General features: G+C 43.3%; 1 protein-coding gene across 6 annotated transcripts in view; it reads left to right on the top strand.

The window, feature by feature from the left end:
• MAP3K13 (mitogen-activated protein kinase kinase kinase 13) overlaps nucleotides 1–23535 on the top strand; it is a 154306-nt gene that overhangs the window by 123375 nt on the left and 7396 nt on the right. For all 6 annotated transcript variants that reach the window (XM_005858438.2, XM_005858440.2, XM_005858441.2 and 3 more), the window contains 8 exons: nucleotides 3041–3199; nucleotides 5051–5209; nucleotides 5594–5702; nucleotides 14365–14474; nucleotides 15248–15364; nucleotides 16268–16405; nucleotides 20618–21389; nucleotides 22975–23045. In XM_005858438.2, coding sequence (XP_005858500.1) covers nucleotides 3041–3199; nucleotides 5051–5209; nucleotides 5594–5702; nucleotides 14365–14474; nucleotides 15248–15364; nucleotides 16268–16405; nucleotides 20618–21389; nucleotides 22975–23045 — 1635 coding nt within the window. The remainder of the gene's footprint in view (nucleotides 1–3040; nucleotides 3200–5050; nucleotides 5210–5593; nucleotides 5703–14364; nucleotides 14475–15247; nucleotides 15365–16267; nucleotides 16406–20617; nucleotides 21390–22974; nucleotides 23046–23535) is intronic.

The raw sequence follows: 23535 nt of genomic DNA, 5'->3' as shown, positions 1-23535 counted from the left end.
GATTCTCTACCGCTGTGGTGTAGAGGTGGACTCCATATTTGGTGCTGAGTTTCCTAAAGTCTAAGCAAAGAAAGAAAGAAATAGTTATAAGGTTCACAGTGTCCATAAGAAAAATACAAACTGATTATTTAAGAGAAGCAAAGCTGTTTCTAGTAACCTCTGTTTTCAAAACGATTCCTTGGCTACTAATAACCACTTTAAGAGGAGTGTTTATCAGTTCCTCAAATTGCATAAAAGAATTGATAAAATGGTATATTTCAGTGTTGCTCCTATTTTTAAACATTTTTATCACTTCTCATCACATTTTGGTTTGGAGAAGCAGAAAAGGATTAATCTTTTTTGCATGTGCTTTTATGGTTTACAACATATTTTTATATCCATGATCACATCTGCTTTGATCTTGGCAAAAACTGTGTGGGATAGATGTGACAAGTATCATTATTTTTATTTTATATAAGAGAAACTAGGGCTCAGAGCCCGAAGTCATGGAGCTAGGACTTGAACCCAGAACTTTTCGACCAAAGACCACTGCTTCCTAAGTCATCGTGTGAAGGTGAGGGATTCACAAGGAATCCTGCCTCTTCTCCATGGAAGATATAAATCAGTCTTGATTATAAACTTCAAAGACCGGCCACATTTATCACCACAGTTCTCAATAATGTTTATTACCATTGTTAGCTCACTGAACAACCTTCTTCTTAATTTACTTGCAAATAACTTTATTATATAGTGTTCATTTCTTCTGTCTATATGGATGCTTTTGTCACCCATTACATAAACATAAAATACTTGCCAAAGGCCTCTTTGAATGGTCTCCTTTTGAATCACCTTGTTCTCCTTGAGAATTAATTGTAGAAAAGGAAGTCAGGAATATGTAGAATACATAACAATCACACACTGCTCTCTTTAACTGCTGTCACTTAAAGATTAGAGTAAGTTGGTTACCCAGTAAGCATTCCCTCTGTTATCAGTACTACCCTGAACCCCTGCAGCCTTGGCCTCTTTGGGTTCCAAGACAATTTTGAAAAAACAAAGATCAGTCTGGCTTGCTGTAAAGAGAGATTTTGTTACCCACATTAAGTCTTTAGGCTGTATGACCTTTGTCTCAGAGATTTCACAAAAGTTTCAAAATTATATCTTCTCTTGTCCCCTCCCATGTCCATTCCCTCTCGTCATCTATCTATATAAAACCTTAATATGCAAATCGACCAACAACCAGTCGCTATGACATGCACTGACCACCAGGGGGCAGACGCTCAATGCAGGAACTGCCCCCAGCTCGCAGGCCCCAACTGGCGGGGCAGTTACTTAGCTGGTCACCCCACAGATCCGCCCTCATTGCCAGCCAGGCCTAGGGACCCTACCTGTGCAAGAATTTCATGCACCAGACCTCTAGTGTCCTATAATGAGCAACACATAAGAGGCAGAAAGGGAAGTTTCTGGTGTTTTTTCCCCTAGGGGTTTATCGCCTTTTCTGACTCTCATGGTTTATGATACCATCAATTCTCCAATTATCGCAAATAGCCCATGATACTTTCATCTTTATGCATTTCCACCAACACTAGCACCATTAAATCAAAATTCCTAAATTATGTGACTTTTACATAGCAGGTGAAAAACCAGGGCATGGATGTGGATGAAGGTATTCTAAAGCAATTGTAAGCACTGAGCTATTTGGTAAATAGCTATTTCACATTGGCAGGGACGGGGCAAATGTGAAGTCCCTGGTTCAAGCAGAGAAGGGAGGAGATAGACTGAGAAGTTTCCTATTTTCTCACCTCCTTGATTCTGATACTGTTGGAGTATTAAGCCTTTTTATTGTTAAAAATAGGTCTCTAGATCATTAAGCCTCTGAAACCCTAACTCATTGACATTCTTAAGTTCTAAACAGGCTGTTTCAAGTGAACTCCGTCTAGTGCGTGAGGATGTTACTATGTTGTATTAGTCCCAGGTTATATTCATCTTTAAAGCTGGCAAAAGCAGTTTGCCCAGGTCACATTTCAGATAACTATTATGAAAACTAAAACATGAGTTGTGTGAATCTACTTAAGCTTAGATTTATTCCTGCTTTTCCTCATTGTTAGTGGAATCCCAGGATACAACTTCCTAGTATCATGGTCCCAGGCATGATTTTAATTGGCCATCATTTCAACAGTGTTTTGAAAGAAGTGTTTTCTTAGTGGGTTGTCTGAGACCGGCAGGGTGGAAACCAATATTTATTGAGCATGTGTGCTTTACTTATCTCATTTAATTCAAACAAAATTTCTATGAGGCATTATTACAGGCCCGTATTCCTTATCCAAAACTCTGGGAGTCAGATGATTTCAGGAACAGTGCATTCATTACCTTACATCCCCAGCAAAGACTGGGGCAGCACCCTATAATCAGCCACATTCATATATCTGTAGCGAAACCTATGGTAGGCACACAAAGTGGGATAAATAAAGTGTATTTGCTTTATGCATATGAAAAAATATTTATACACTGTTTTTAGATCTTTTTGCATTTTTAAATTGTGGATAAGATATTGTGAACTGAATTGTCTCCATCTCATAGATGAGAAAAATGGCGTAGAAGAATTACATAAATTGGCAAAGCTCACACAATGGTGAAGGCAGGATAAAACCAGATGTAAAAGCCCACTATGGCCCTGGCCAGTGTGGCTCAGTTGGTTGAGCATGATCCCTTGCACCAGAAGGTCACCGGTTCGATTTCAGTCAGGGCACAGGCCCGGGTTGTAGGTTCGGTCCCCAGGTGGGGTGTGTAAGATACACTAGAAACAGCACCATTCATACTTGTGAGGCAGCATAGCATAGAGAGCTTTAAATATATATATATATATATATATATTTAAAGCTCTCTATGCTATGCTGCCTCACAAGTATGAATGGTGCTGTTTCTAGTGTATCACTAATGTCCTAGTAATATTGAAACTGGTAAGCTGAATTCTGCAAGGTAGGGGGCAGCGAAGTCTTCAGTTGCCAATTTGAGTCATGTTTTTAATTAGTACTAATGGATGTTCTCTTATTTCTTTTCAAAGTGTTTTAGTGACTCACACAGATGCAGTAAAAATTTCAGATTTTGGTACCTCTAAGGAACTCAGCGATAAAAGTACCAAGATGTCCTTTGCTGGCACAGTCGCGTGGATGGCACCAGAAGTGATACGAAATGAGCCTGTCTCTGAAAAAGTCGATATATGGTGAGCAGCACCGTCTGTACCAACTGGAAAACCTTTTCCCACTTCCACCCTGTCAGCATGTTCCTCCATCCACACTTCTACTTTCCTCGAGTAGTCTTCAGTGTTACTCTCTTATGGTTGGTTGCAGTCCCATATTACCCAATACGATGGTAAGGAGGGTTGGGATAGAATTAAGATGATTCAGTAAAGCATCAGTTTTAAGGACCTTCAAAGAATATGCTAAACTTTCTGGAAAATTGAACGTTTACTTTAAATAACCATTTAGTACAAAAGTCTTCCTGGACTTTACATTACATAATTCTCACCTTCTTAAATAAAATACTTTGAACAAAGTTTACCTGTTTTGGTGACTCAGACCATCATGTATATCTGTGACCTACTGATGTGAATAGTTAGACATATTTGAGTTGTATAGTGCTATTTACCCTTTTATAAACACCTCTATGGGCTATGCTTTTTTGTTGGTGGTGACCTTTTTAGAATCTTTATCACTTTTTCCTCCAAATCTTTGCTATTAACAGTGTATTTCCCTGTAGTTGCTTTTTTCCATTCGTAAAACGGACTACTAATAACTTTTAGGCTAAAATAATAGCATATATTAAAATTGCATGTAACATCAGAATAAGAAAAAGAAGAAATGTAGAGTGACTGGTAATTTGGGTAATTATTATGAATGTGTCCTCCTTAGGAATTATGCCAATTTATGTTCCCAACAGAAATGTGAAAGAGTGTTTTCTCAGCCTCACCAACAAAGTTAAACTTTTGGATGTTTGCCAACCATGTAGGTTTTTAAAAAAAGTATATTTGGAGCAATTTTAATTTGTATTCTTCTTCTTATAAGTAAGGTTGTGCATTTTTTCATGTTTACAAACCATTTGTAATTTCTTATTTGTGAACTATTTTTATTCTTTGCTAAGCTTTCTGATCTTTATTCTTATCAATTTATGAATATTTTATATATTAAAAAGATTAGCCTTTGTGTATAGGAATTATAACTACTTTTCACATTTTGTTATTTTGCTTAAGAGTTTTTTTCCATGCCAGATTTTTTTTTAATGCAGTTTAGCTTATCATTCTCTCCTTTTATGGCTTCTGGATTTCATAATCAGAAAATCCTTCACCACTCTAAGTTTTTTTTTAATTCCCATGTATTTTTTCAGGAAATTTAGTTTCATTATTATAACTAAATCTTTGATTCATTAGGAATTCATCTTTATGTAAGATAACATATAAATTTCATTTTCTCCCTAGTTGTCCAAACAGCATCTATTGAATAATCAATTTCCCCCACTGGTTGGAGATGTCACTTTTATCATATATGCAATCCCTCTATGTAGTTGGTCTATTTCTAGATTTCTGTTCCATTTCACTAGTGTAGCTGTCTGTTCATGCACCAGAGTTAATCACTGAAGCCTTATAAAACGTCTTAATATCGGTAGTGCTGGTTACCTCTCAGTGACTTTCTTTCTTAGAGTTTTCCTGGCTGTTTCCATTTTTCTTGTAGCAGTATTAGAATTTTAAAACTGGGTACACATTCAATTAAAAATGAATAAAGAGCCCTGGCTGGTTTGGCTCAGTGGATGGAGCGTCAGCCTGCAGACCAAAGGGTCCCAGGTTCGATTCCAGTCAAGGGTACATGCCCGGGGTTGCGGGCTCGATCCCCAGTGGAGGGTGTGCAGGAGGCAGCCAATCAATGATTCTCTCTCATCATTGATGTTTCTATCTCTCTCTCCCTCTCCCTTCCTCTCTGAAATCAATAAAAATATATATTTTTAAAAAATGAATAAAGAACTAAAATACAAGCCAGCCTTTCTGAAACGTCTTCTGTGCATGTTCTTGGTACTACTGCAGGTCCTTTGGTGTGGTGCTTTGGGAATTGCTGACAGGAGAGATCCCTTATAAAGATGTAGACTCTTCGGCCATTATCTGGGGTGTTGGAAGCAATAGCCTACATCTTCCAGTTCCTTCCACTTGCCCTGATGGATTCAAAATCCTTATGAAACAGACATGGTAAGGAATATATTTCTCCCAATATCCTATTTTACCTTCCTCCTCAAAACCATACTTAAAACATCTTCAGAACTGCAGGGAAGTCTCTAATGTGTATTGGGAGTGAATCACCTGGTAGGATAAAAACCAGGAGCCTTGGAACTATTGATAAGTAAAGAATTTAGTACATGTTGAAATAGTAGGCCTTAGTAAATAATAGCTATTATTACTTTACCAGTCCTAAGGGATTATTATCAAACAGGTCACTGATGTTCATTTCATCAACACTGAGATACAGCCATGCATAGAGTCAAAATGGCTTTCATTTTTATTAGAGTAGAATAAAATCTTTATCCTCCTGGACATACCTTCTGAAATGCACAAGCTGCCTTTTTCTACATTTAGGCAAAGTAAACCTCGCAACCGACCTTCTTTCCGGCAGACACTCATGCACTTGGACATCGCGTCTGCAGATGTTCTTGCCACCCCACAAGAAACTTACTTCAAGTCTCAGGTAAGTTTGGAAACTTTCTACCAGGTACTACTACTGAACAAACAGACAAGGAGCTCTCAGTGAGAAAAAGTAATTCTTAGAAGAGAGCCATTCTGATTCTTATAGCAATTATATAACTCCATTCATTGTGAAACAGTAACTGTGATGCTCATACATGTGACCTTTTGGAGTTTCTTGAGCACATATAGTATTCTCTCATTTGAAAAGAATGTATATCAGAATCTGATCTTCATAATGGGTTCTGGTGAAACTGTTGAAGAGGAAAGAGGAAAAGAAGATATGAAAAGTGTAATGTACATATATGCAAATTAGAATTACTACTGAACTTCATGAACGTATTACTGTCTTTGAAGAAGAAAAAATACAGTACAGAGGAGGGAAGTTAAATACCAGAAAGAGCCCATGATAGAATCAGGCCCAGAGAGAACCTTTTCTCCAACTTTATATGTCACTTAGTAGCACCAAATAAAATCTCATTTAATGTGTCTGTTAGCTTTTACTGCATTACAAGTCATTCTAAAACTTATGGCTTAAAACAATAAGCTTTTGTTTAGCTCACAATTTTGTGGGTCGGGAATTTGGGCTAGGCAGTTCTTCTGCCAGCTTTGGGCTTGCTCACATGTCTGCTGTCCGTTACAAGGTCGGCTGGCAGGCTGGCAGGTTCCAGATGGCCTCATTCTCAGGTCTGACGACTGGTTGGCTATTCGCCAGAGGCCTCAGTTCTCCACGTGGCCTCTTACCCTGCGGCAGGCTAGCGTGGGCCTGTTCACACGGTGTTCTCGGGGTGACAAATGCAGCAAGGGGCAAGCCCAGTGCACAAGTGAGTTTTAAGCCTGTGTGTGTATCATGCGTGCTAATGTCTCCTTGGCTATGCAAGTCACAGGCCAACCCAGATGGAGAAATAGACATCACCTCTTGATAGGTGCAGAGAGGGGAAGAATTTGTCACTGTTAAATGAAAATGCTACAGATGTCCTAAGGATTGGTGGTCCAACCTCTATCAACATGGTTAGGGAGTGGACGGAGATAAGTGTACGTGAGGTCCTCATCCCTCCCAGACCCGGGTAATAGCAAAAGGAGTAAAATAGGGTGAAACTATGGATTTTAAAATAAGTGTGATGATCCTAAGTTATAACTTTATGCCTATAGGATTTCACAACAGTATTACCTAATTTCTTATCATATAGCTTTGTCTCACTCATGGTACTGTGCCTCTAAGTGAATTTTTATAAGATGAATTCCATCTCCACATTATTTTCCAGTATCATTTCAAAGATTCATTCTCACCCTAACCGGTTTGGCTCAGTGGATAGAGCATCGGCCTGCGGACTGAAGGGTCCTAGGTTCGATTCCAGTCAAGGGCATGTACCTTGGTTGTGGGCACATCCCCAGTAGGGGGTGTGCAGGAGGCAGCTGATCGATGTTTCTCACTCATCGATGTTTCTAACTCTCTATCCCTCTCCCTTCCTCTCTGTAAAAAATCAATAAAAATAAAAAGATTCATTCTCAGAGAAGACATCTTATTACCAATCGGTGTTTCAATCTATTCCTCATCGCCCCCTATCTGCAGTGGGGGATGCATTTACCTACCAGGAGAGTCTGTGTTAGAAATGAGTACTGAACTGGGAGGGGCATCATCCTGGGGGTTAAACAAGTCCTCCAATATGTCTTACTACCCGCCCCTACCCAAGGCTCAGAGTATGTGTTTCTCAGGTATCTGACAGACATAGAGATACTCGGCCCATCAGACATTGTGAATTTCTTAATAAAGTCACAGGGCTTCTGGCAGTTCCCACGAAAAGATAAGTCAGAGACTCTTATCCTGCCCAAAGTTCCAACATACTTTCTATGGAGCCACAAACTTAGCTCTTCCCACAACTGTGTCTTTAAATATTTAATTAGGCTTGCCCCTATAGTTTTTTAGTGTTTCTAAGGAATTACTATGGAAGAAAAGTGTTTGATCTTAGAGCAGCGGTTCTCAACCTGTGGGTCGCAACCCCTTTGGGGGTCGAACGACCCTTTCACAGGGGTCGCCTAAGACCATCGGAAAACACATATATAATTACATATTGTTTTTGTGATTAATCACTATGCTTTAATTATGTTCAATTTGTAACAATGAAATTGGGGGTCACCACAACATGAGAAACTGTATTAAAGGGCCGCGGCATTAGGAAGGTTGAGAACCACTGTCTTAGAGAAAATAAGAGTATGTAGGAGATTGACTTCATACCATTTCCTCTGTTCTTTTATATGCATTCAAGTAAACTCCCTTTGAAACGATTACAACTATTACCTATCCAAATACGTGTAGGTGTGGGGCATGGAGAAGAAATCTGTCAAATAGCTGTTAGTGCTCAGAAAAAAACCTTAGGGCCTTTTGTGAAATGAAAGGGAACAATAGTGAGCATTCTAGGAAATCTTTCCAGCATAGGGTCTGGTTGCAACCCCAGCTTTGCTTCCTTTACTATACAGTGACTATAAAACTATACATACCACAATTTTGAAAAGCAGTTTTTGTGAGCATGCTAAGTCACAAGCTGTTGAGACAGTATAACTGTATATACTTGGGAAACTTTAATTTCTAAGCAGATTTTCCTTGAGTGCTCCCAGAATATCACTTCTTAGCCAGTGCAACGTGTGTTAAGCCCCCAACATGTGCCAAGCACAGTATGGTACAACCCAGCACCCACAGTCGGTGTCCTCACTTGTACAAGCTCACTTTTATCAGCACATGCAGTGCTAAATGTGTGAAGATGCAGCATATATAGCACAGATGAGATCAGAAAAGAAAAGGTTCTTTTGGAGCAAGAATATGAAAGGAAGAAGAAAGGGAGGGGAAGGGAAGGAAGAGAGAAGAAAAACTTGTTACATTGGATATCTTTTAATATTCATTAATTCTTCCACATTTTTCTCCCAACATAAAATTGTACTTCTCCTTAAAGAGCCCCAAAATCTGCTATCCTTGCTAGTTTCTAGAATTAGGCCCTGAGTCTAAACCCCTGTCCTATGATCCTGGATAACTCACTACATTCTCTAGACATCAGCTTACTCATCTAAACAATAAAGATAATCATATCTTCCCGTCCTGGTGGAGTTTTGTTGAGGACCAAGTGAGACAATAAAAGTGCGAATGATTTGTAAACTGTAGAGAACCTCCCACAAAGCTACAGAAATTAAGCCTCCTTTGGGTTGTTACATTCTGGTACTTTTTCTGATGACCTCCTGAGATGGATAAGATGGCAGTAGGGAATATTCATTGTACTTTGACATTATGCCCCCCGGGTGGAGAAGAGCTGGTTATTCGCACATGGTTTTGCTTTGCTGTAGCAGTCTTGCATCTGAGGCCTCACCTCCTCCTGCCTGCTGACAAAATCTTATCAGCATCAGTTATTAATCAATGGTTGTTGGCCATCATTTCCACCTCCCACCAAAACTGTCAGTCCAGAGCACTGCCCCAGCCTAAGAGAAAATGCTTCATTCATCTGTTTCTCATCAGCGGCACATGTGTGAAGACGCAGCATATATAGCACAAATGAACAAAGCAACCAATTTCAGTACAATATTAGATTCTGCCACAGCTATTGCTTCATTCTTAAGCAATAACCCATTTCTCCAAGTAGGCACTTATTGCTTCTGGTATTCAATTACATTTTATATTGGTCTTTAGAAACCATTTTAGCCTGGTCCCAAATCCCAGCTGCCAAATGGACCGTGTGCCCTGCTTCTAAGCTCTCCACCACCCTCTGCCTTTGCATCATTCTAATTTCCTTTTGAGTGCCACTACGACCACCATTAATTCAGGGGAGCTGCAGAGGCACTAAATTCACTGTAAAACTGTGCTGCCTCAAGAGTAGTCTTGTCATTCCCTAACCATTTGGCTCAGTGGATAGAGCGTCAGCCTGTGGACTAAAGAATCCGGGTTCGATTCCGGTCAAGGTCATGTACCTGGGTTGCAGTTTCCCTGGCCTTGGTTGGGGTGCACGCAGGAGGCAGCCAATCGATGTTTCTCTCTGTCTCTCCCTCTCCCTCCCACTCTCTAAAAATCAACAGAAAAATATCCTTGGGTGAGGATTAACAAACAAACAAACAAACAAAAAGTAGTCTCGTCCTGAGCAAGTAGGTGCTTAGGCTGGAAGTGGGTCCTTACATGGGAGGCAGGAAACAGGACTCTGTGCCAATCAAGAGTTGGGCTTACCACATCTAAGTCTTTACTGACTCAGAATCTATGATTTCCTGCTACGTAGCCCCCTGAAATCCTGCTTCTGTATTCCTCAAGAGAGGCTGGAACTCATTCTTTTTTTACTTTGAGGTAAAATATCCTATATAATAAAGAGGTAATATGCAAATTAACCCTCATGCCATCACAAGCTGGCTGCCTATGACCAGGCTGGCAGGGGGTTATTGAGGGATGACCAAACAACTGAACAAGCAGGCTGCATGGGGAGACCAGGCCGGCAGGGGGGGCAGTTGGGGGCGATTAGGCTGGCAGGAGGGGGCAGTGAGGGGCAACTAGGCCAGCAGGAAGGGGGCAGATGGGGGCGACCAGGATGGCAGAGGAGGGCAGTAAGAGGTGACCAGGCCAGTAGGCAGTTAGGAGCGACCAAGCCAGCAGGAAGGGGGCAGTTAGGGGCAACCAGGCAGGTAGGCAGGTGAGTGATTAGGAGCCAGCAGTCCAGGATTGTGAGAGGGATGCCCGACTGCCGGTTTAGGCTCGATCCCCGGGATCAGACCTAAACCGGCAGTCAGACATCTACCAAGGGGTCCCGGATTGGAGAGGGTGAAGGCTGGGCTGAGGGGATCCCCCCCACCCCATGCACAAATTTTGTGTACTGGGCCTCTAGTATATAATATAAAATTTTCCATTTTAACCATATAGTTCAGGAGCATTAATTACATTCACAATGTTGTGAAACTATTGATCTGTTTCCAAAATTTTTCATCACCCCATTAAGCAATAATTTCTCATTCCCTCCTCTCCACAGCCCCTGCTAATCTCTGTTCTACTTTCTGCTTGATGAATTTACCTATTCTAGATCCTTCATTTAACTTTGTTTCACTTAGAATGTTTTTAAGATTCATCTATGTTGTAGCATGCATCAGAACTTCATTCCTTTATATGGCTGAATAATGTTCTGCTGAATGGATATACCCACATGTTGTTGATCCATTCTTCTGTTAACTCAACTTCATTTTGACACCTATATTATGGGAGAGAAAAGAAGCAAGGCTTGGGTGCAAGAGCTTCAGTGCTATTGACTGAATAAGTGGAAGGCTGGAGAAGTCAAAAACCTAAATGTCCTCTTTATGTCCCAAGCCTGATCTGGGACATAAAGAGGATCCCATTAATGGTAATAACCTAGGTTTTACTGGATTTTTCTCTTATCTGTTCACAGGGGATGTAAGTACCTTGAGGCACCCCCTACTCCCTCCTTCCATTCTCCACATGCATTTGGGGGAAATCCCCATAAAGAGTAGGGTGTCAGCCTCAAATGAACAGCATCTGCTCTGCTTTCCACTGGCTCTGGCTGGACACAGCAGTCCCCGCCTAGCATCTGCCAGGTGTTGCTTTATTGGATAGCACTGCTTTCTTCTAAAGGACTGTGATCCCCGGCTGGCATCCACCAGGTGCCCCCTTATCCTTAGGGCACCACCACCACCCATGGGAGCTGTTATTTCCTGCTGTAACTGCAGCTCTGGACTTTATAAGATTCCAAAGCTGCACATTGTCCTGTTTACACAATGAACTCTTCCTTTCCCTGTTGGCTTACACTTTGTTAAAAGCAATGGGGCAGTGCTGGTTATGGCAACATCTTACAGGTATTTTAGTGAAACAGTGGAAAGTGCCGCTCCTCCCCAGTGATGGTGGCTTTTTTATAGGTCAAGTTAAAGCAGGAATCCTTCCTGCATGACTGTTTTCTCTCAGAGGCTCCTCGGTCTCTGTCAAATTGGCTTCACATATGCCCACACATGTCTGAGCTGCAGATTAAGTGCCAGTTGGAACTCCTATTACATAAAGATTCTAAGTGTATGTGATGGAACTCCAAAATTAACATCTACCAGTCACATGATACCTTTGGGGAAAGCATGATTAATCAGTACCTGCTGTCTTCCCACACGTCCTGTTCCCTCTTCACAAGAGGGAACTTCTTTTTGGAAATTCACTTTTTTAATAGGTTTCAATCTTCAGGATGTTCTCTTTAAGTTTCCCTAACCCATACACCCATAAGCTAAATATCAAGAGGTTTATTTTCTCTAGAATTAAAAAATAAATAGCGGGGGGAAAGGGGACATATGTAATACTTTCAACAATAAAGATTTATTTTAAAAAAATAATAAATAAATAGATCTGCCATATCATATCTCATTCCTCACCACCAGATGGAGGTATTCCCTTTCCTGGTTCCTTTAAGTACTGTACTGGAATCACTGACAGGTTTTTGTATGAAGAGGACACTTTAAGGCCTAAGTTTGATTCTCCCCCTTATTCTTTTTTGGTCTAACAACTCTTGATTATCAATCTTTGGCATCTTAAAGCTCAATACTCGTTCTACCTCATGATTTTGATCTGATGATTAAAAGAACAGCATTACCTGGGGCTCAACCAAACCTGCATTTATAGCTTAGACTAGAGGCCTGGTGCACAAAATTCATGCATGGGTAGGGTCCCTAGGCCTGGCCGGCGATCAGGGCTGATCTGTGGGGTGATGGGTGGGGCGATTGGGGGGCCCCCACTGGCACCTGCCTTGGCTGGCCTGGGGCCTGCGGGCTGGGGGCAGCTCCTGTGTTGAGCATCTGCCCCCTGGTGGTCAGTGCGTGTCATAGTGACCGGTTGTTCCACCGTTCGGTTGATTTGCATATTAGGCTTTTATTATATAGGATACTGTCAAAGACTGCTATCAAATAATGGACAGCACGTTCTGGACCTTGGCTTTCTGATGGCATTGTTTGGCAGGTTCAGTACACAAAAGTTAATTTTTGTCAGTCAGAGTCAACATATATATGAAGATCTAGCATATTATAAATGGATAGTCAGGATAATCACTTTCTAAATAATCTATAATAATAAAAGCATAATATGCTAATTAGACCAGACAGCCGAATGACTTTCCAGACAACCTTCCAGATGAAGCTGGGGCTGCGAGGGCCAAGCCCCTTGCACAAATTTTGTGCATTGGGCCTCTAGTTATAATATAACTTCCTCTATAAAAATAAATGATAAATGGCATATTTTGGGAGAAACCTTCTGTAATTTCACAATCACTTAAGTGTAACTTCTTCATGATCTAGAGGGATCACTATTAACACAAATCTGAAGGTAATAGAATAGCTCTAGAGGAAGATTATGCAATTGGAAACATTTAGTGATGTGTCTAGCCTTCACTGGAAGTTATGTTAACCTCATTAGCTTCCAGGGATGGTAGTCCATACATAATTTGAGGAAATATATCCTTAGCTGTTTTTTGAGAAACTGCCTATATAGACTATATTCCACCAGAGGTTTCCCTGCCCCCTAAAATTTAGATAAAATTGGCTTGAAATTACATGCCCTATGGAAAGTCCAATGTCCTAACACTCCTGTGAATTCCTGGAGATTTATAATTTCATGGCCACTCTGGCTCTGCCTTCCTAAAATTCTTGGCCCCCACCCCTGCCATGAAGTTCAGCACCTTTTCTTGATTTCTAAAAAAACAAAAACACATATGCAAAGTCAGGGTGAATGTCAAGAGACTTTACTAAAGATTTGGGACATTGGAAAAGACTTACATTTTGAACAACTTAAATCACATATTAGACATCCTTTCTGTCTTAAGTATTTTGTCAGCCTACTAAATTCCTCACGAATTTAGTAGTCTCACTCCCAAATTCCTGTATAATTCTCTGTATTTTTATTCCCATCACCTGCTGTTCATGCCCCTTGGGTCTTCTCCTCCAAATATTTTTTCAAGTTTTTTCATACACAGAACCTAAGACAAATGCTGGTGCCAGTTGTAAAGATGAGCATGTTCTCACTGACATGCACTTGTACCATTCTAGAGGCCTGGTGCACGGATTCATGCACCAGTGGGGTCCCTTGGCCTGGCCTGTGCCCTCTCACGATCCAGGACCCCCTGGGGGATGTCAGATAGCTGGTTTTGGCCTGATCCCTGCAGGCCCGATCCAGACAGGAGGGAGCCCAATCCCCACAGGCCCTATCCAGACAGGAGGGAGCCCGGTCCTGTGTGTTGAGCATCTGTCCCCTGGTGGTCAGTGCACATCATAGTGACCAGTGGACTGGTTGTTGGGTTGTTCAGTCATTCAGTCGCTTAGGCTTTTATATATATAGATGGTTATCATGGCCATCCTTTCTAGCCAGGCTTTCTCTGCTGCCCTCTTGACTCGCAGAGGTGATAGCTGGTATGCTAGCTGTGATGGTTCTCGTGGCCCAGGAAACTAGACAAGAGATGGCATTGAATGTTGGACTCAGAAAATGGGGTGGGATATGGTGTGCAGGTGCATTTTCATGAGATATTTTGCTGTTGACTAATATTAATTGAACATCTATTCTATAAAGTTCTTCAGGAAAAGCTTACAGAAAAAAAAAATCTTATACATGAGCCTATGGCTGTATCAGGGTTTGAAACTCGTAGAATATTAACGAAGTCTAATTTATCCTCACCCAGGCTGAATGGAGAGAAGAAGTGAAAAAACACTTTGAGAAGATCAAAAGTGAAGGGACTTGTATACACCGCTTGGATGAAGAGCTGATTAGAAGGCGGCGAGAAGAGCTCAGGTCAGCTGCTTTCTCCTCCACCTCTTCCCATCCCCAGGTCTCCAGATGTTAGCAGGAACTCACTTTGTGAATCACTGCTTCACTTTCTACACACCTTTTCCTGTGCTGTTTATTGTTAATTCTCTTTCAAATTTGCTCTCCTTTATATCACTGGCTTATCCTCCCCTCCTTGCCCCCTGCCACTCTGTTATCCTCTTTCATTGTATCTCTGCAATGAAGATTCCCAGAGCAATGCTATTTGTCCACTCAGCCCCTGTCCTAGGTGACATGGAAGGCCAGAAACTTATAAGATGTAGTCCCTGGTCTCAAGATGGTTATAATCTGTTAAGGGATGCAAGACATGTTCATAGATAACCACTATAATTAGGCAGGATCTGTGCCACAGATAAGTATAAATGAGTGATCATGGTATCAGCTCCAACTGCATATTTCCATTAACAATGAGTTATACTGTATTCTTATTATGATATTATCAGTGCTACACAAAGGCTACAAATTATGCACAAATCCCATTCACATTTTACCTGTGGCCCTCCTGGCTATTCTATATGGCTGGATATGGCCCCTAAGGATAAACCAAATGGAAAGCTTAGATTTTCCATCTCCCACTACATCTTGGCTGAGTCGTTGCATCGGACAAGGGAGCCTTTAATCTAGGGGGCCCTTGGGCAAATGCTTTTAACATCAACCATTCTGGTTCTTACTTCATGAGAGCTGACTTTTGTCCTCCCCCGAGTTGGTTGATTTCACTGATCCTGTGTTTTCTTTGGTAGGCATGCTTTGGACATTCGTGAACACTACGAGAGAAAACTTGAGCGGGCTAATAATTTATACATGGAGCTGAGTGCCATCATGCTGCAGCTGGAAATGCGGGAGAAGGAGCTCATTAAGTATGCATCCAGACCACTGTCTGCCCTTGTTGATGTGGTCTATCCATCAGCAGAAATGTACTACTCTTCCATGTTGCTGCTACTCAGAACTGGCAGATGTCTTATTCATCCACCCAACATTTTTTTTTGGGGGGGGTGCACAGTCCCTGCCCCTGGGGAGGTTTCCGGTTGAGTGGAGTTGCCGCAGAGCTGGTTCTAGGGGAGCATGCACTGATAGCTATTTGCCACTTCACCCTGCTGAATGGCTCAAGAAGGGGTGCCGCCCTAACCGGTTTGGCTCAGTGGATAGAGCGTCAGCCTGCGGACTCAAGGGTCCCAGGTTCAATTCCGGTCGGGGGCATGTGCCTTGGTTGCGGGCACATCCCCAGTGGGGAGTGTGCAGGAGGCAGCTGATTGATGTTTCTCTCTCATCGATGTTTCTAACTCTCTATCCCTCTGTAAAAAATCAATAAAATATATTTTTTAAAAAAGAAGGGGTGCCATTTCATGGAGAGCTGGATGTTGTTGAGTGGGGGCTTATTGCCCCCTGGGGAAGTGAGGTGGCTTCTGCAAGTGGTTTTGGGTATTCCTGAGAATGGCAAGAAAATCCCAGTGTCCTGACCAACACAGCAGCTACTGAAATCAGTAGGACTTCTACCATTGCGTTGTGTCTCTCATGAGGTGTACTGTGGAGGGAAGGTCAGTCTCCGAGTTCACCTATGAGTTGAAGGGAAAAATGAAATCAGATTAAGTTGAATTTAGTATCTTTTTTATCCCCTTTTTACCTGAATAGCAACCTTGTTATTCAAATGGCCTGCACCTGGTAAGGTGGCCTGAATCTGTGGGTGGAATTAGCCTGTGCAACATTCTGCCCATCTTGTCTGTCTGCGGTGGCTGAGATGAGCTTTTTCTTTTTTTCTGCAGGCGTGAGCAAGCCGTGGAAAAGAAGTATCCTGGGACCTACAAGCGACACCCTGTCCGTCCAATAATCCACCCCAATGCCATGGAGAAGCTCATGAAAAGGAAAGGCGTGCCTCACAAACCTGGGGTGCAGACCAAACGGTGAGACTCTTGTGCTGACCTGGTATTCAGAGAAATGGGGAACTATCTCCCTAAAAATACATTATCAGACGATGGTGAGTGTGGCCACCCTACCTCATCATTAACACATGTGCCTCTAGATAAAACAGAGTGGAAAGCTGAGAGAAAGTGTGTCATGGACCCTAGGGATCCATGCTTTACTATCTGAGGCATAGATATTTATTCTCTTAGCATAGAATAGTGAAAAGAGAAATAAACGGGGGGGCGGGGGGGTGCAGACAGACCTGGGTTTGAATCCTGGCTAGGCCCATTATGAGCTGTGTGATTTGGGCCATGTCAGTTGCCCTCTTTCAGCCCCATGGTAAAATGGTATAACTATAGCACATGAGATTTCTTCTTTGGCCCCTAATACACAGAATTGGGTTAATTATAATTCTCAATTTAGGCAACATTGGTCCACACATGACCCACTTTTATTTATTCATTTAGTTAGTTATTTTAATAATGTAATAAGTACCCATAAATCCACCACACAAAAAAATGAAGGCAGGGACTTGTTTTGGGGGCGTTTTTTCCACTTCACAAATTTTGCGGGTCATCTTTGCACGGGACCATGCTAATCTTCTCTGTATCGCCCAATTTTCGTATATGTGCTACCAAAGCAGCTTTGATAATTACCTCTATCTGCCCATATGGTTCCCCTCATTCCACTCTTGCAAGGGACTTTTGTGAAGTTTAAATAAGATAATATGTGAGGTCACCTAATAAATCACAGGTACTCAAAAAGTGGATTTTTTAATAGTTTTTTTTTAAAGATTGCCCTTTTTCCTAATTATAACACATTTTCCTTTTATGTTGGCCCTTGAATAATGTGGAGATTAGGGGTGCCAACCACCTGCTTAGTGGGAAATCCACATATAACCTGACTCAGCCCACTACAAACTTGGACCCTAACCACAGATCTAAAATACTGAATTAGTTTAACCTTAAAATGCTCTTCCAGTCAGTGTTTCTTACCAAGTTCTGCAAGAGCCGCATTCCTCCCAAATCATGGAGAGTTGGTTTTGTCCTAGCTAAATTAATGGAAAGGAAAGAAATGTCCCTAAACCTGGGAGGTGGGCCCAACAGTGAGACGTGAGCTAAATGCAGTAAGAATAAAAGTAATGAAAAAATGCAAACGAAGAATCTATTCTAAGGCTTTCAGAAAGGTGGCCCGAGACCATGACTAATGTAAATCTAAACTACTAGTGAGCAATTCCATGGATTAACTCCAGTTTCGCTTTTACTTACCACTCCTGACTATCGCCTGCTCAAGTTCTGAGAAATTGTTTTCAGATAGTACCTGGTAAGACCCTGCTGGAAGCCCAACACCTCTTTCTTTGGGTGTCCTAAATAGGGACCAAATTTGCCTGCTGGTCCTCCCTGCATTCTGCCTATAGTTAAAACTAAGAGCATTGGAGTGGGGGGTGGGGGGACAATAGTACCTTTTTTTTCAATATATGAGCTCATGTTTACTTTTACAGAATATGAGCTCATGTGCTGTGGGAAATGTGTTTGAAGGAGTTTGCACCATCAGCAGATGCTTAGTCTACAAGCCAACTGAACTTGTCCAGGAAGTAACCTGGATGGGTACTAGAGCTGTGAAGAGTATTTTCAGCTGCTTGCCCCTTAATGGAGTTAAGTTTCAGATTATTTGGACGGTTCAATGATTATCAAACCAGAAGGCCAGTGACCTTTGAGGGGAGCAGAGAGGAGAAACCATCCACCATCCTTTAGCCTAGGCTTCAGGGTATGTTCGGTCAAGGACTAGAAAGAAGAGAGCCAGAGTTCCATTATGGATCCACCGAGCCTGTCACAAGTGAGGATAGGCCAGTGGTCGGCAAACTCATTAGTCAACAGAGCCAAATATCAACAGTACAACAATTGAAATTTCTTTTGAGAGCCAAATTTTTTAAACTTAAACTATATAGGTAGGTACATTGTTATTAACTTAATTAGGGTACTCCTAAGGCTTAGGAAGAGCCACACTCAAGGGGCCAAAGAGCTGCATGTGGCTCACTAGCTGCAGTTTGCCGACCACTGGGATAGGCCAATAAGATTGTCTAAATGCCTTGAAATAAGCAGGAGCTTGGAACGGGGAAAGAACTGTTCCTCAGAGTCAAAAGACCTGGGGTCAGTTTTTGAGTTCTGCCATTTACTTGCTTTGTGATGGACACAAGACAACTAACCGCCCTGATCCCTCAGTGCCTTTCTCTGTAAAATGGATATCGTAATAATAAGAAACAAGTGGTTTATATAATGCAAAGTGCTTTGTCAACTGTGACGTGCTGTGTCAACGTTGTCCTGTGATGTTTGCGCTGTCAGCTTCAGTGAAAGCAGCCTTCACCTGACGTAGGACACTTTATCCTCAGCTCTCTTAGATGCCACCATAGCCAGCCTCTGTGTAAGTAGACGCCCCTGACTGAGGCTTGAGGGCCCTCTTGCCTCAACAAAAGCCCCAGGGCCTCCTCCATCCAGATACCGTCTGAGGCACAAGCTGGTCAACTGACCATAGAACTGAATCCGAGACAGGAAGCTGCTGAGAGCAGCACAGTATCTTATCGTAAACCAGCCTTATCGTAAGCCAGTAACTCCTGGAACTTCTGTGCTAAGGCAAGCCTTTTACTGTACTTCTCCTGAAAGAAAGGACCCACCTCCTACTGCCTGGTGCCGGCTAATTTCCTCTAAGCCCTCGCTCTTCAAAGTGTAGGCCCTCAGCTCAGCATCATCCGAGAGCAGGTTAGAAATGCAGACCCTAAGGCCCCATCCCAGACCTACTCAGTCATTTTAACAAACTCTCAAGTAACATGTACGCACCTGCAAACTATACTGTATCTAATAAGCTGGAGACTTCTGGTCCGCATTCTGCCAGGAACGAGCTATGGGACCAGGAGCCACTTTGGCTGGGCTCTGGGTTCCTCATCACACAGGGTGGGGACAGGACTGTATCTGTGTTCCCAAGCAAGGTCTGGGGTACCCTAGGGCCTGCATAGAGAGGACCTCAGGTCCGATTGCAGGGTGGAGAGAATGAGGACCCTGCAGGGAGGGGCCTCTTCAGCTGTCCCACTAGATCTGCTTCAGATACTGGGCTTCTCCTAATAATTAATTTGAGTAAAGGATTCTGTTGTTAAGAAAACTAGGGGGTGGCCTCCAGCCCTGAAAGCTCCTGCCAATTTGTATCTGTCTGGTCCCAGAGGAGGGTGAGGCTAGATTATTTGGACAGTTCAATGGCAGTTCCTCGGTGGGGAGGAGGTAGCAATACTCCCTGGTGTCCTAGAATCTCTGCCAGAATCGCTTCATCGGTTCAGAAAGCACTTACTGCTGACCTACTAGTATGTGCCTTGAAGTCCGTGTGCACAGCGTTCACCTCCGGAGCCAGCTTCCTCCTGGACACGGGCTGCATGGCTGGCCCGGGGGGCATGTGACAGCGGGGCTGGGAGAGGACTCCTCCCTGTCGGAGCACAGTGCAGTGCCGGGGCCACTCCTCAGGAGCCTTCTCTCGCTGCCTCTGCTCAACCTCCTGGGCTGTCTACTGTGTCCTGTCTTCGGGCTCCACCCCCATGTCCCCTCCTCCTGAAACACTACTGCATCCCTACTGTGATCAAGACTCCTTGTTAGTGTCCTTCACAGACAAACATGAATATGACATAGCCCAGCCCTCAAGAAGACGTGTCTGCACCTGACTCTCTGAACTTAGCCTCTTGCCTCATTACCCCGAGGTGTCCGTCCCTGGTACCAGAACTCTCTCCGCTGTGATCCCTGTAGGATCTATCCCCATCCATCACCAGACAGATTTCTGGTCGTGGGCAATCGCCCATGCCTGTGTGCTGGCATGTTGGCACCAAGCTGATGGCTGATACTATGAGGAGGAGATCCAGAAACCTGTCGGGCAGAGTTAGAGTTTAAAGGGACTGCGCGCCTTGGGCAGTGAGGCACAGATGAAACCCAGGAGGCATAACGGGAATCCCCCGTAAGCGGACATCTAGGTAGTTTCCACATTTCTGCTGTTTTAAGCAATACATTAACCCAGTGCCTTCAAACACACGTTTTTGTGGACATCCATTTCCTCCATTGGGTAAATCCCTGGGTGTGGCTGCTGATTCAAACGGTGTGTTTTAAGGCTTGGGATAGAGTTCCCCAAACCTGAATATGTGTTTTCATGTGTTTAAAGCTAAACCTGCTCTGTTCTCCCAGGCCGGATCTGCTGCGATCAGAAGGCATCCCCAGTGTGGAGGTGGCTCCCGCTGCATCCCCTTTGTCCGGAAGCCCCAAAATGTCCACCTCAGGCGGCAAGAGCCGGTACCGGAGCAAACCACGCCACCGCCGGGGGAATAGCCGAGGCAGCCATAGTGACTTTGCAGCAATCTTGAAAAACCAGCCGGCCCCCGAAAACTCACCCCACCCCACGTATCTACACCAGGCTCAACCCCAGCACCCTTCTCTGCAGCAGCAGTACCAGCAGCCCCCTCCCGCCACGTCTCAGAGTCACCATCCCAGGCTCAATGTGCACGGCCAGGACATTGCCACCTGTGCCAACAACCTGAGGTACTTTGGCCCCGCGGCTGCCCTGCGGAGCCCGCTCAGCAACCACGCTCAGAGACAGATGCCTGGCTCCAGCCCTGACCTCATCTCCACAGCCGTGGCAGCAGATGGCTGGAGAAGTTCTGAGCCTGCCCAGGGCCAGGCCGGCCCCTGGGGCTGCTGCCAGGCTGACCCCTATGACCCCTGCGTCCAGTGCAGGCCGGAGCAGTGCGGGCCCCTAGACAGTCCCTTTGCTGAGCCGGTGGGGAGGAGCCCCGACCTTTTCAAGTCACCAGCACACAATCTCCTCTCAGAAAATGCCCAAGGTTCTGAGAAAATGGAAGAAAATGAAGAATTCAGTGGCTGTAGGTCTGCCTCGTCCCTTGGCGTCCCTCATCACATCACCCCACCAGCGCTACCTCGAAAAACAAGGCCCCTTCAAAAGGTAAGGACAGCGTGGGCGTCACTGCCTTCGTGGATGCCAGAGCCTGTCGTGGTACGTGCATTGTAAAACATACACAAGTGCACATTTTGTAAAAGGATGAGCTAACAAGAGAATAAACAGGAGCTTCTTTATTTTAAATATTTTCTTTTCACACTGCTTAAGTGAAGGACTTAGAAATACATTTTGAGAACTATTGAACTAGTGGACTGATTGAAATGTACATCATTTATAAATAGACAACCATATATTAGGGATATGAAATCAAAATCGTTTGGAAACCACTACTTCAGCCCAGTCCTGAAGGATGTTGCAAGAAGGAAAGATCCGATTATAAAACAGGTTTTGGTTAACATTGTATTCTCTGTCCCCTCCAGGAAATTCCTCGTGTACATTAGCAAGTCCTAGACTTTGAGAAATCATGCAGAAACCTAGTATAATCCAGCCTTTCCCTCACCTACTTGAACATACTGCCTTTTATGGTCTGCCGGCCACAGAGCACACACCTTATACATTTGGTCTTATTAGAACCACACTCCCAGGGGGCAATTCGACTTCTCTCTACTGACATATACTCCCATGTGTGCCTCTGGGGTAAAGGGCTCATCTTAGCATCAGGGTACCTCCATCCCTGTCTTTCCTACTCAGAAAGCATCGGAATGCAAGTAGGTAAGAGTAACGTTAGAACTGACTTTCAAAGCACATTATCCTCGATCTTTGGTACAATTACTTGGACCCAATTACCTGCCTCACAGGGATTGTAGTAATGTGGTACGTAGTGTCGCTGTGGTTAAGGACGGTTGGTTTGAGTGTGGCTACTCCTGTGCACTTGAAGAGAAATGGAAGCTTCCCTGCGAGGGAAGATCATTTATTCAGTCAGAACACTTACCCAGCCTTCCAGATCAACCACAGAACCCCGCAACCATGAGGCCTCGGATGGCCCTTGTCCGGCCAACATGCTGACTCAATAATGTAATGTACTAAGCACCTGCTCTATAGGCAGCATTGTATTAATGGTGGAGTGAGGGGTACAGTACAACAAGATATGGTCTGACTCTCAAATGATGTATGTCTCAGTAGTGGAGATGATACACATAATGACTATCATGTCAGTGAAAGGGGGTTGGTATGTGAAAGGGGGAAAAGTAGTTGTTGGGCTTTGAACAATTGAAAGATCACTTCTTGGTGAAGTCTCTATGACAAAGCCTGGAACCACTAGTGACAATGATTGCATGAGCCTGCCCCCACTCCAAGACCTCTTCTCCAGTTTCCCCTCTCTGTCTCTGTCACTCACCTCTGGACATGCTCATGGAGCCTTCACCTCCCTGAGGGCAAAGATATGTTTTATTCAGTTCTGTATGTCTTCCAGCATCTAGTGCAAGGCCTGTCACCATGGACACCCAGGAAAAGTTGCTAAAACAATGAGTGAAGATATGTATGTTTAAAGATGACACTCAGAAAGCTACTACTCAATGCCTTTTGATGACTAAATCTTTGCAAGGACCGTGTGTGTGTGTGTGTGTGCGCGAGAGAGAGAGAGAGAGAGAGAGAGAGAGAAATAAAATTCTTTTCTCTTGGTTTTCTTTAGAGTGGAGATGAGTCCTCAGAAGAGGAAGAAGGGGAAGTAGATAGTGAAGTTGAATTTCCACGAAGACAGAGGTAAAATCATCAAACACATGTGATTGGTTTCAGTGTAATCGGGGAAACCCTGAGGTTGCCACTTCCTGTTCAATTGCATATCACTTTCTAACAACCACCTTGTAAGGAAACTTGAACTCACTATGTATATGGTCTCCTGTTCCCACATTTTGGCAACTGGCTATGCACAGCCAGTCCCAGTTTATCAGAATTGTTTTCATAGGAACCTCAAGACGAGCATAAATACAGATTCAAGGTTACAACTAAAAATATAGTGGGCAGTTTATGAGAAAAGGCCATGTGTTTTATGGATAATTTTACTGGTTTCTAGTGTACCTCCTTGAATTAGTTTCCTTGGGCTGCCATAACGAAATGCCATAGACTAGGTAGCTTAAACAATGGAATTTTATTTCTCACATTTCTGGATGCTGGGAAGTCCAAGCTCAAAGTTCCTGGTGAGAACTCTCTTCCTGGTTTGCAGATAACAGCTTTCTCACTGTGTCCTCACATG

Source organism: Myotis brandtii, unplaced genomic scaffold (assembly GCF_000412655.1).
Source record: "Myotis brandtii unplaced genomic scaffold, ASM41265v1 scaffold118, whole genome shotgun sequence".
Classification (NCBI taxonomy): Eukaryota; Metazoa; Chordata; class Mammalia; order Chiroptera; family Vespertilionidae; genus Myotis; species Myotis brandtii.
The sequence above is the reverse complement of the archived record's forward strand: the minus strand, read 5'-3'. Positions and strand labels throughout refer to the sequence as shown.